The sequence below is a fragment of the Calypte anna genome, chromosome 17 (assembly GCF_003957555.1).
Source record: "Calypte anna isolate BGI_N300 chromosome 17, bCalAnn1_v1.p, whole genome shotgun sequence".
NCBI classification, from domain to species: domain Eukaryota; kingdom Metazoa; phylum Chordata; class Aves; order Apodiformes; family Trochilidae; genus Calypte; species Calypte anna.
Genome location: NC_044262.1, coordinates 4,129,523 through 4,142,640, shown reverse-complemented (window position 1 = coordinate 4,142,640; position 13,118 = coordinate 4,129,523). Strand labels below are relative to the sequence as shown.

Sequence of the window (13,118 nt, the reverse complement as noted above, 5' to 3'; positions counted from 1 at the left end):
CCCTGGCTGCCCAGCCAGAAGGTGTCACACTGACAGCAGTAAGGGGGTGTTTGTGCCAATCATCCTCTCCTGTTCCCAGGAGCACAGAAGCTGAAACACTTGTGCAGTATCAGGACACCAAAGACATGGTAGCCCCATGAAGTGTCAGAAGATTTGCCAAGGAAAACATGGCAAAGGATGGGGCTTGGAGTGGGGAGTGAAGAACAGCAAAGAGGAAATTGCATTTAATCCCCACATAGAGTCTGTTCCAATGCTCTGCACACAGGAGAGAACCTTCAAACCAAGAGGAGAAGAGGCTAGGATAAAATAAAAACCCCTCTGAGCTGCTCAGCACAGGGATCTTATACAAACAAAGAGATGTTTTTTATAGGCTTTTCCATGCACAAGAAGGTGCATTCATGGCCCTGGACTGGGGCACCTTTCCCCCATAACCATCAGTTGGAAACTGTGGCAGGACCTTGTCTGAAGGAATTTTTAAGTTTGGAACCTTCCTAAGAATGTTCTTACTTCAAATTAGAAGCTGCCTGCATCTCTGGATCTCCAGAGCTCCTCTCTCCACTCAGATTTTGGATCTGTGAAAGACTTGAGCTTAATTTCAAAGGCTTTTCACAGCTCCTGAGGTACAAGATCCCTGGGACAGTGCTTTTCCAACAGTCTCTCCCTCTGGGATGGGCTTCAGGAATTTGTAACTGAGGGCTTAAAGTTAACCTTATTTTATTATTTAAACTTTATCTTTTGTTGAACATGCTGTCTGCTTTGGCAGCTGGAGGGTGAATCTGTGATGTTACCACTCCTGCAGGAACAGAAGTTGCTGTTATCTCCCTGGTCTGACAGAGAAATTGCACTGAGGGTTTTCTTACCTTCATGCCAGGTTCACCTGCAAGGCCAGGTTGTCCCCTTGAGCCAGGCGGTCCCTGGGAAAAAAACCATTAAAATATATATAATGAAAAAACCCATTGTAACCAAGTAGAAAGCAAGATCAAAGATATAATTCCTTTAGCAGAGCCCTCCTGGGACAGCAGAGCCCTGGTTGCAATGTAATCAACTCCCTGGAGCTGGCTCAGGGTACACAGCATCAAAGAGCACCAGTACCCCTTGTGCCTGGCTCCTGGGAGGGCTCAGCTCCTCTCTCCCAGCCCTGCCACAGCCCCCCAGCCTCTGCTGCCAAGCACCTCTAATTCCTTCCAATCCCTCTGCTTTCCAAGGTTAGAAACCACGCTGGGCAGCAGCACTGGCACGAGTTGGGAAAGAAGGGAAAAGTTTCAGAATTAGACTTGAAAACTCTTCACAAGGGTCCAGCAGGTTGGCTGGTAAAGTGTTTCTCTGGCTGTAACAGCCAAAAACCATCCTAATGTCAGTGACTGGGCTCAGATCAGAAAACCACAGCCCTGGGCTGTCACCAGGCTGTACTGGCTGAGAGCAAGTGGCTGGCAGATGAGATAACATGGCCATGGGCACAGACCCTGCTAGAGAGCCACAACAGAACACCTGACCTGGGAAACCATGCAAAGAGAGAAGGAAGAGGAGAGAATGACCTTGAAAATTGTTTCTGGGAGTCCAGCTGCCACATGCAGCCTTGCAATAGAGAGGTCACATTTATTAGATACCTTTAGCACCAAGCTCAATTGGGAGCTTTCACCTCTGTACATTTCCTGGTTACCTCTGGGCAGTGTGGGGAATGAGAAGCTATAAAACAATCCCAAAGAGGGGACAGCAAAAGCTTGTCTTTAAAGGATTTGAGTGGTTTATTTACTTATGGTATTGATATTTCAGGCAACAATCTCCCTTCTCTTTGCAGTCAGGAATAAAGGAAAAAAGAGCATACAGTCAGGGGAGCACTCAGCTGCCCAGGGAATAAAGCCAGTTCCTGGCTGGCTGCAATGGATTGAAGCAGAGGAGGGAGAAGAGTGCATGTTGGGCTTACAAACAAATGGTCAAGTCACGCAGTGAGAAAATTCAAGCTCCAATGAAAGCAAAAATCCTTCTTGGGTTTCTCCAGAGGTGCCAGTGCAGAGAAAAGCTACTGGAAGAGTCACAGCTTTGAACAAAGCTCTGTACTTTTTTGGTTGGCAACATCCAGAGTGGCTGGGTAGCAGCTTTCCAGCTCTGTAGGGTGGTTTACCACGCTGGGAGCTCACTCCATCCAGTCAAGCAGCCATGAGAATGGAAACTTTCATGACTCACACTTTGCAGAAGACTACATTAAAAGCCACCTTCACTACTGTTTTCACAACCAAGTGAAACATCATGTCTATTACAGCTTGGGACCTATGGAAGGGAGGAACCCAAGAGGGAACTGGCACATCTGGTAGAAACAGACAAAACTATAATAGTTCAAGGGGAGTGAAACCAAGCCAAGACTGCAGATGAGTTAGAAGGAAACCATGGAGGCATCTCCTGCACTCCATCAGGGCACAGTTTGGCAGCTGCTGCTCTTTGGTTGTGGTGTGTTTGTGCCACTGCTTCATGGCAACAGCAACCCAAAAGCACAGTCAGCAGCAAAGGCATTTCTCTGAGCTTCCTCCACTGGCTGCAGCAGCTCGTGCTGGGGCTGCCATAGCAATCCAGGCAGCCTGACACAACTGCACCCTGACAGCGATGGCACTGGTGAAGGGGGAAGAAAAGACCAGTTTTCAGTTTGAATTCTTCCTGTATTTGGTCCCCAATTCTGCACTCTAGTGTAGAAAGTGGGTTCCCAGTGTGGCTGCAGAGCCATGCCTGGGCCATGGTGTTAGTGTGGTCAGCTATAAAATGTTTCTCTTGTCATGAAGAGGGGTCTGCATGTCCCCCAGCTGGGTGTCTATGGGCTGTGAGGAAAATGGTGCTTGAATTTTTGATGCTCAGTTTGCTTTGGAATCCAGTTTTCAGACTTGAGGGAAATCCTTCCTGCTTGTGTCCCCAGGTGTGGAAGGATGTGTCTCTGCACACTTACTCCTCCCTCAGTCCTGCTTCTCTCAATGGAAGGGGAAAACAAATAGGAGCAAAGATCAGACTTACCTTATGCCCAATTCCTCCCAGAGGCCCAGGTGGCCCCTGTGGTCCTTGTGGACCCTGAAAAACAGAGACACAGGGCTCTCTTCATACAACTGTTTTCCTTTCTGAAGGGCCATAACTTTTATCACAGAGGAGCTACAGAGCATGCAAGAGATGGCCAGTGAGATGGAGAGGCCAGCAATGGGTGTGTTGAGGCACTTTTAACAGTCATAGAAGGCTCTTCATTCTTCTGGCTCTTACTTAAAACAACTGCAACTGGCAACTTGAAAATGCCTGGTTTACCATCTCCCTCCATAGTCCAGGTCAGTTCCCACAGACAGAGAGGAGCAGGATGCTTCTTCCTGCTTCAGTGGTCCAATCTGCCCTACTCAAGGTCTTCACATATTATCTCCCAGTGCCTCCCTCAAAGCTGTGGGTTCACCCAGCCCAGCTCATCCAACCCTGTCCCAGACCTAAATCTTGCCCTTCTTTTTATCATTCCCTTCCAAAATCCAGACCAGGCTGCATCCTACATTCTCCCTGGTTAATCCATGGCCTTGCTTTGGCTTTCCACTGGAGCTGGCAAGGACAGAGAAGCTGGGAATAGGAACAAGTGGTGGAGAAGAGAAAGACAAAAAAATAATGTCTGTGTCTGTGCAAGGAAAGAGAGATGAAAAGAGAGTGATAAGATACTTGCCGGGTCGCCTGGAGCCCCTTTTGCTCCTGGAGGTCCAGAAGGTCCTTGGATACCCTAGAGAAATCAAAACCACCAAGGTCAGCTCCAACCCCACAGCAATCTGTCCTGCCCCTCAGCAGTACCCTGCATCTCAAACACTCCACCAAAAGACCCAGAGAGGTGACCCCAATTATGCAAAACATTATCTAACTTCTTCCTCTCAGACCAGGACCCAGAACTTAACAGACTTGAGTGAAACTGAGGTTAGGTAAGGAAGCACAAGAGAGGGACACTTACTGGGAAGCCACGTGCTCCTGTCTCCCCAGTCTCCCCCATCTTCCCCTGTGAACACACAGTTAGAGCCATCAGCAGCTGGGAATGTGTGGAAACACCCAGTTCTCTGGGCACCATGGACATGTGGGCACCCCTTGGGGGATGACACCATGCCAGGTTTGGCAGGTCTGGCTCTCACAGGGGACATACCTGCAACCCATCTGGCCCCAGCTTGCCTGGCTCCCCTGCTCGGCCCTGCAAAGCAAAAAGACACAGACACATTGGCAGGAGCACAAACTGTTGGGGATGCTCTTCTGCCCCAGCCCACCTGCTCCTGCATCTCTGTACATCAAATATCCCCTCCAGTTCCCTGCAGCTTTTGAGGGGCCAAGTGCCCAGCCTTCTGCCCTGAGGAACACCCCCAGCAGCAAGGAATGCAGGCAACGGGCTGCATGATCTCAGGTTTTTTTTGGCAAACACTGCTTTGGAGGAAGCTGGGATTCTGGGGAGACTCAGCACAGCCCTGCTTGACAGGCAGGAAATACAGGAGATTTCTCCACACAAACTGCACTCCTGGGGCCATGTGTGCTGTGCAGGGGATGGAGGCTGTGATGTTCAGTGGTGGGACAAGGATCCAGCTCTGTCACATTATGCTCACACCTGGCTGCTGCCAAAGGAGGAAACTCTCCTATGAAGCCCTCTCAAAGCCTGTCCTGGAGCAAGGTGACCTTGGATGAGGGTCTGCTTGGGTCTGCCAGGCCAGGCTCTCTTTCCACCAGGTGTCTCCTGCCCTGCATTTTTTCCTACCCTGACCTAATTAACACGATGAACATCACAACAGACACACAGTCCCTTTGGTCATATTTTACCTGTCCTGTTAAATTGTTCTGTTTCTTCTGCTGTGTTCAGATGTAACAGTCAAGTGAACTTGCTGTTATTTAAAGCTATCCCCCTCCTGCAAGGGACCCTATTATTTCTGCAGAAGGCCTTTTACATTTGTAGACTGCCTGAGCCTTCAGGGTTTCACACTCCAGCCACAAGAGTCCTGATGCCCAAGTTGGGCAGATTTTGGACTAACTTGGCCACCCTTTGGCACTCACCTTCACACCTCGTGGCCCTGGCTCACCTACTGGTCCATCAGGTCCTCTGGCACCCTGGAAAAAAGCAAAATAGAGCCTTACTGGAAGTACGTGTCTCCAGTAAGACAGTATGTGTCTTATTGGAAAATACAGCAGTCACCCTAGCTTTGGCCACTAGGAAACCCCATGAGATCAGTCCTGGCTCAGCCAACTCATATCTGGTTGGGATGAGCACAGCAACTCAGAGGCCAGAACTTAACAGATCCCTTCTGTGCTTTGCTGCTTCATTTCTCACCATTTACCAGCACACAGCACCAAAATACTTCTTTATTCCTGTTAAACCAACTACCAACCACAAACCAAAGTGAGAGAAGGGCAGGAACAGCCTTATTTGCAGGACAAGGGGTCTGAAATGCAGATGCCTGCAGCTCTAGGCTTACTGATAGCAAACCTCCTTTCTATAAACCCCATTTTACCTGGGCATACCACACTGTCTGCTGGTCACAACCAGGGCACTAAAGCCACCAAAGATACAGAGGCACCTTAGAACTGTCCCAGGTCCCAAACTGCTCCCAACAAGATGGGTATCTTTGCTGGCAGCTGAACTCCAAACCAAAATACAGCTCACTGTTATTTAAAGATGTGGCTGCTGTGAAGGATGAGGCAGGTGCCCATGCATATGAATGCTGGGAGGAGCAGAACCAGCAGTGTCTGCTTTGGTGTTCTGGTCCTGTGCCCAGCATGTGCCCCTGGGTGTGAAGATGGGTGCAGGAGGCACGAGGACCTCAGGAGGTGTATGGGACACACACTGCACGGTGTGTACAAGAGTCCAGACTGTGAGTGATGATGGATGTGATGAGCTAAAACTGAATAGCTCATGGTACAGCTCGGGCATCCTCAAGGAAGGGCTGCCCTTGTTCTTCCAGAGGGCTCTAAGCAAGGGGAAGCCCTGCTCTTCAAGATGGGAAAACAGTGATGTAGCTCTCAAGCTCCTCTCAGAAGAGCTGAACACACAGCCCTCTGCACCATTGAAATCCCAGAAAGCAGAGTGCCACACTGACTGAATAAAGAGAGCAGAAGTCAGGGGAAATCAGAGTAAAAAAGGGCATATCAAGAGAGTCTGTTAATGCACGTCATGTTCATAATCAGGCCGTGAGCTCAGTTGGGACTCTTCGGCGCTACTGAGATATAAATAATAAATAAAAACACAAGCAGTGCTAGAATGTAGTGGTAAGAGGAATCCTGAGAGCAGGCCAAGGAGGAAATAGAGGAAACAGGAGCCAATGTGCTTAATCGGGATGCAAACTGAGTGCCAAAAGTAATAACAGGCCTGGGGAGCCAATGAGTTAGAAAAGCAACTCTAGTATAACAGGCAGGAGAGTGAGACTCACAAAGAGAGGCAGTGTAACAGCAGAAGATGTATAGGAAAAATAGCCAAATTGTTACAGCAGACAAAGGTTGTCAATATAAAATAATGCAAAAACTTCTACTGTGCTTGGCAAAATCCTGTGCTGATGAGAGTACCCAAGATTAAATAACCAAAAGCCTGTCTTGCATGCATGTAAAACACAGCTCTGAAGAATGATCAGCCTGGTCTCCAGGACAGATGGACAGAGAAGGACTCTGCACCAGATGGGAACACCACAACCAAACAGGGTATTTCACATGTCAGAGCTTTGCTACTCACTCAGCAGCCCCAGACCCCAAGTGCCCCAGCTCATGCTTGCAGCTGGATCAGAGAACAGTAAAGACCAAAAGTTATATTAATCCACATCTCTATAAACCTCAAAGCATAGTGACATAAAGCAGAATGTCATTTAAAAGCGGGGCTACTGACAGCTGAAGCCAGATGGTGCTGTGAGGAGGGGGATAGCAGGGCTTGAAGGCATTTGGGGAGCTGCAAAAACCACAGACCTGCCCTGGGCTGGGCACTGGGCTGCCCAGAGAGAAGGGAGGTGTCAGTGTGTGCATGGCACTGGGAAAGCACCCTGCTGCCCAGCTTCTCATCCTCCCTGTAAAACAAGGTGTTACCTTCCTCTTTGAGCAGGCATTGAGTTATTTTTGTGCAGTAATATCTTTACTCTCTGAAATGATGGGGTTACCTGCTTCTGAAGAACTGCTGAGGGGAAAGATGTAATAGCTCAGCCCTGATGTTGGAGCAGGCATCAGAGATGAGTGGGACATGAAAAGCACAGTGATGACTCAGGTTAGAGGTCTCTGTTTCAGGACAGATGCTGATGAGGAAGGAAGGTTTGATGTGCCTGTTCTCCCCAGCCTCATCTCTGTAGCCTATCCTGCCCTGTCCAGCCCCTTTGGCAGTGCTGGGCTGCTCTGAGCTGGCTGGAGGCTGTTGGGTGCCCTCGGCCCTCACCCAGGGCTGCAGCAAGGGCAGTTCTCAGCAGCCCAAGGTGGCAGGGCTGGCTGGGGAAATGTTTATGGTATCCTTGTTTCCTCCAGCAGAGCCCTGTCACCAGCATTGCAGGATGTGCCAGGGCAGTCTCACTTCTCAGCAGTCACCTGCCTAATCCCATCCCAGCACATCTCATCTGCTTCTGACATAAAGAAGGAGAAAGTGACCCTGTGTTCACAAGTGCATGTGGCAAGCTTCATCTTCTCCAGCCTCCTGGGCTGAAACCCAGGATAAAGGCTTCTCCTAATTTGCCTTGACAGGAAAGGCTACATTTAGGCAATTAGTTAAATCTTTAAAACACTCTTTTACTGACAGTGCTGGTTAGAGATGAGGGAGTGAGGTCCTGGCAGCTCTCCAGGGAGCATCCCATGCCAAATGCCCCAAGGCACAGCATGGATCCTTCCCCCTGCAGACCCAGGGCTTTGGCCTTGCAGGCAGAGCTGAGTGCAGCTCCCCTGGGACCCTCAGAGCTTCCAAATTCCCCAGCCAGCTGGCTGTGTCTGCCCTGAGCATGGCCAGTGTGCAGAGAGGTGTCCTGGTGAATGTCCTCCTCATGTACATTTCTCATCGTACTCCCTGTGTAGCTCCCCATGGAGCTATGTAGTAGAAAGCCAATGTTAAGTCCTTGCAGTCTCCCCTGCAGTCATATTCTGCCCCCTCTAATCAGGAGATATTTTTGATACAGGCTCCAGCAGCAGTAGCAGAGCAGGTCCCAGTGTGGCACCATCAGGGAGAGCACAGTCCAAGGCAGCATTTCCCTCTGAGATGTGTGCTGCTGAGCAACACTATCAGCAATCCCAAACCAAATAAAGTGCAAAGAGGTTGGATAGATACGAACATCACCAGCTCACAGAAGTGCAGAGGGACTCAGCTCCAGGCTTTGCAGCTTTTACTGCTGTCCATGGGAGTCAATAGAAACTCACCCTGCAGGTAGAGGGGACACCAGTCCTGCAGAACAGAGCTACTGCCCAACAAGAGAGCAGAGAACAGAGCAGCACTGCACCTCCCCATGTTTAAACAGATGATCAGAGAGACAGTAAGCAGCCTCTGAATAGCAGAAGCAGCAGCATGAACAAGAAAGCAGCAGCTCCTTTCCAGAAATCCAGAGCTTCTTTTTTACCCCTTTATCCAAATATTGATATTTCACTATCACAGTCCAGTCAAATGAAAAGCAAGCAGATGCCTTGGCTGAAGTGGAGAGGAGCCATTCCTGGCCATAGATCTTCAGCTAATTTTTCCTCAGACACCTCTGATGCTTTTTCAGTCAACTAGAAAAATCCCTGGGAGCAAAAGAAAATACACCTCTGCCTTTTATCCCATGAACTTTCTCAGCTGGGCCTGGGACAAGAAGTTATTTTCAGGTTTGCTCAGATAACATCACAAATTCCTAGCATTTACAGACTCCTGCAGCCAGCAATGCTGGGAAGTGCTGGGGCTGTGTGGCAGAGATAGGTCCCTGCTCACCCAAAGTGACTGGGGCTCAGGTGTGCACAGCTTATCTCCTCCTTTCAGGCTTCACCTGGGCAGCAGTTAGTGCAGGAGCTTGAGAAATGAATGGCACAGTGGAAAAGAGAAACATGCTCTGGGATTTGAAAAGCTGCTCTGAGCCAGAGCTCAGCATCCCCTCCAGTTAGAGGATAAAATCCCAGGAATATTGACAGACACCTTGGCCAGTAGAACAAGGCAAGGTCAGGCACTTTGCAGCAGGGTGTCAGGTGCAGCTTTACCATCTGAGTTGCAAAGTCACGACTCCAGTTGATATTTAACCTTTTGCAGAGATTTCCAGTCAATGCCTGGGCTTTGTGAGATTGATATCCTTGATACAGGATGCTGGAGACCGTGTGTTCTCCTGCTGCCAGGAGCTGATTAACAGAATTGGGCTTTGGAATTTCAGTGAGCTAAGGGTGAGGGACTTGCTGAATCAGCCACCTCCAAATTTAAGGCTTCATTTGGTGAAATAATTAGGTTTCAGCACATACATAGCTGTCACTAGCTGAATGTTAAGCCTATGTCTAAGTGCTACACTGAGTACAGATGAGGGGAGATATTCCTGGGCCCACAGGTCCAACTTTCTTGTCCTTAGGGAAGAGAAGAGGGGAAACCATGTTTGTGGAAGATTGTTCGGTATCAGTTTGATGGGCAAAACAAAAGACTTGGGAAGGAAAAATTGCCCTGTCATGACTCAAAAGGTGGTTACAATTTTTAAAGAATTCTCTTTCTAAACTTTGTACTTGTATCTTGACAATCCAAAACCTATCACAACATCAATACAGACCCCAAAAAGTCTCCATTGTTCCTTTCAATTGAAACCATATTTGCTATTTACGTTTCCTTCAAAAGCAAAATTACTTTAATGAAGTATCCACAAACAGAGCTCATGAAATCCACAAACATCTGGTGGAGGCTGCATTCATGTTTCCACTCTGAATTGAATTATGTCCCTTTTGTAAGCTAGGATAGACAGAGGGTAATGTCTGAAATTACAATTGGGGGATCATTTCCCCATCCTGAGAAAACCAAGAGCCGGAAAAGAAGGACAAACTAAGCAAAGAAAGAATGCTGTGTGCCTGGAATGTCTTCTGAGAGTATGAAGAGAAGGACAACATGATGATACTGACTTACCCACATCATATTCACTGAAATATGTAGGATTTCAGAGCAAAGTGCAAGTTCCTCCTCTCTGCTGGGGATCTGAGAAAGGATGTCTGTCTATCTCACATATTCTGTACAGACTGTATTGTGGTGTTTCCATCACCCCACAGTCCACCAGAGGGTGCTGAGGGCAGCATGAGAGCAGGACACGAGGTGCTCAGCACCCTCTGGAAGATGCTTACCCCTCTCTAATACCTGTGTCCTTAGGGCAAGATCAAGACTTTGAGGCATGCTCTGCCCCAGACACTGCCCTCCTGTTCTACCTCCATGTTCTGCCCTTTCTGGAGTGATGTTTTGCTGGGCTCTGCAGACAGCTGGGACAGAGCTACTGCTGCAGCTCTGGTTTTCAGGGCTGGAATGCATGGTGAAGTCTGGGCTTCCTCAGTGGAGATTCAAGCCAAGGCCATGAAGCTGAACACCTCTGCCACACACTACATCATTTTGAGGATGGACAGTGCTGGCAGCAGCTGGTGTCCTGCAGGATGTCCTACACCCAAAGGCAGGTCCTTGCCAATCTCCCCTCTTAGGAGATGAATCCAGCTTTGCTCTTGGTTTTACCTCCCTCCTGTCATTCCTGATGATATGAGCAGGGCTAAAAAGATCCTGGTCAGTCGTATTCTCCTTGTGGATTGAGGACTTCAGGCCATCACAAATGTAAGAGGCCAAAGAAGATTTACACAAGCAAATCCTGCACAAACCAGGGATGTGGCTGGTGTGCCCAGCCAGCACCTGGGGGAAGGCAGTGCTGGGACTCTTTTGTCACCACATACATTAAAGGCACTGACAGAAATGTCTGATCTCCTCTGAGGACCCACCTCTTCAGAAGTCAGTCAGCAGCCTGGATTTATTCAGAACATGTTTCTCCTTCAGCTCTGGGCTGTAGTTTTATCTTGAAATATTTTCCACCATCCATTCACAGCGTCCCATGGAAGTACCTCCAGTTCCTCATCTGTCATAACCATGGCTGTCCCAGACAGCCCAGCTAATTGCTGCTACGTAGGACAGAGAAACCTCCATCCTGAGGGGACCCTCCAAGAGCAAAGCAGGGGAACAAGATCCTTCTCACTAAGGAGTAGAGCAGCAAGGAGCTGTTTTTCCCAGCCTCAAGTTAAAAGCTGAACCCTGATATGCATCTGCTGGGCTTGGTGTCCTTCTAGCTGTGATTTTAAAGCTTAGAGCTGTTCCAGGGTACATAACTCTGTGGTTATAAAGCCTTCTAGTTGGTTATTCCATGTCCATTTGCCAGCCCCAGCTATTTGAAGTGAGTATTAGGTATAAGGAAACATATGCAATCCTTGGCTGCCCTGAATTCCCTAAGCTGGAGCTGCAGGAGAAGTCGAGTCTGGGGGTGGATAAAACATTATCATTTGCTCCAGCCTACATCTTTGAAAATGAAACAGGGAAACAGATATCATAAGATCCTTGGAGGGAGAAATGCAAATCATGTTGTTGTTGGGGCCTTCAGCAGAACCCATGTGCACTCACTATTAATACTTTGTAGAGCAGCTGGACAAGGAAAAACAACCCCAAGCAGGGATGCTCCTGCAATAAATATCCCATTGAAAAAGAAGAAAGATTGAGGAGCTCAGTGGGACATGGGGTAGATGTCACAGGCAGGAAAATAAGCAGCTTTGGCAGGTCTAGAGGTCATTCTGCTCTCAGCTGTCACCCAAACAGAGCAGGAAGAACCACACATGAAGTGACACAAAGTGCCTGTGGAATATTCATCTGGTGTTACATGTACTTGTAGCACTGTCAGTGATGCCAGCATTACCCTGTAGCCTGCTCTTTCCAGGCAGAGTGAGGATTTACCTATGCTGACAGAGGGCTACTGTTTAAAAATGAACAGATAAAATCAGGGCCTCATGTTAAGGGCTAGAAAAACCCATAGAAAGACACAGAATGTGCTCATAATTTTATCTACTGACAATGCAAACCACACCTTCCTCACAGCCCTGTGGAACACTGCCAGAAGGTAACTACTCCTGCAAGATGGAAAGGGGAGACAAAGGAAGAGCAGGCTCCTTGTCAGCTCCACTTCTGCCTGCCCTGCCTCTGAATTTATGTCATGGCACAACATTAACTGCTGGATCTGCCTCCTGTTAAATCACAACACTTCACATCTCTGTTGTTCTTTGTCCCTTTCTAGTCTTCTACCTGCAGACTTTTCTCCAGCCCTGATACACCTTCAGATGACTTTCACCATCCTCACCTCATCCATAAACTCTGTTTTGATATTTCAGGAGGCTGGAAAAGGCAAAGGGCATCACTTCCAGGACAAACACCACCCCAGGACACCCCTTTGCTCACACACATCAGTTGCATTCACATCCCTGGCAGGACTTGCTCCCACAGTCCTTATGCACAGCAAGAACACAGCTTTGGAGGTGCTGCCCCAACTGCTGCTCATCTCCACACCCCCAAACTAACTCACCAGACTTTTCCAACAGCTGAAAAAAAAGGGGATAAAAACTTGTGTGAAGTGCTTACCCTGCGGCCTTTCATCCCTCTTATCCCTGGTGCACCACGGGCTCCTGCTGGACCCTGGGAGGGGAGAAGGGACAGAAAATGAAGATAGAGGAGGAGGAAGGCAGCAGCTGTTGGTGAGACCCCACAGCCCTACATCACCTTCAAGGGCCTCAGACACAGATCCTTGACCAGCAGGTTGGTTCATTAAATGCTTGAGAAAGACATGACCATATTTACTTGTCTATAAATGGGTTTTTTTGGAGTTTTTTTTTTAACTCACTGGTTGTCTTTGGATTATGAACATTTAGGCTAAGGATCCTGGCTGAGATTTGTATGGTTACAGCCTGTTGTCTGCAAGAGGTGTGATTTGAAGAGCAGTTGAACATCCAGAATTCCCTCCAAAGCTATTAAAAGCAGCTGTTGCTCAGTATCTGTACAAAAATAATAATAACCAGGATCTGGTTTTCAGTTGCCAAATACAAAATCAGACACCTCAGTTTGACCTTTTCAGCCAAATACTGATTTTATCTTCAAGAAACTGCTGCCATGTTAGTCCTGCATAAACATTCATACTGGCAGACAGATG

The 13,118-nt window shown here is 48.3% G+C and overlaps 1 protein-coding gene across 1 annotated transcript in view; it reads right to left on the bottom strand.

Annotated features, from left to right (window-relative positions):
• COL27A1 (collagen type XXVII alpha 1 chain) overlaps positions 1–13,118 on the bottom strand; it is a 143,150-nt gene that overhangs the window by 34,933 nt on the left and 95,099 nt on the right. The window contains exons 28-34 of the mRNA XM_030461514.1: positions 12,554–12,607; positions 5,023–5,076; positions 4,133–4,177; positions 3,947–3,991; positions 3,671–3,724; positions 2,998–3,051; positions 861–914 (exon numbers count right to left, since the gene is read on the bottom strand). Coding sequence (XP_030317374.1) covers positions 861–914; positions 2,998–3,051; positions 3,671–3,724; positions 3,947–3,991; positions 4,133–4,177; positions 5,023–5,076; positions 12,554–12,607 — 360 coding nt within the window. The remainder of the gene's footprint in view (positions 1–860; positions 915–2,997; positions 3,052–3,670; positions 3,725–3,946; positions 3,992–4,132; positions 4,178–5,022; positions 5,077–12,553; positions 12,608–13,118) is intronic.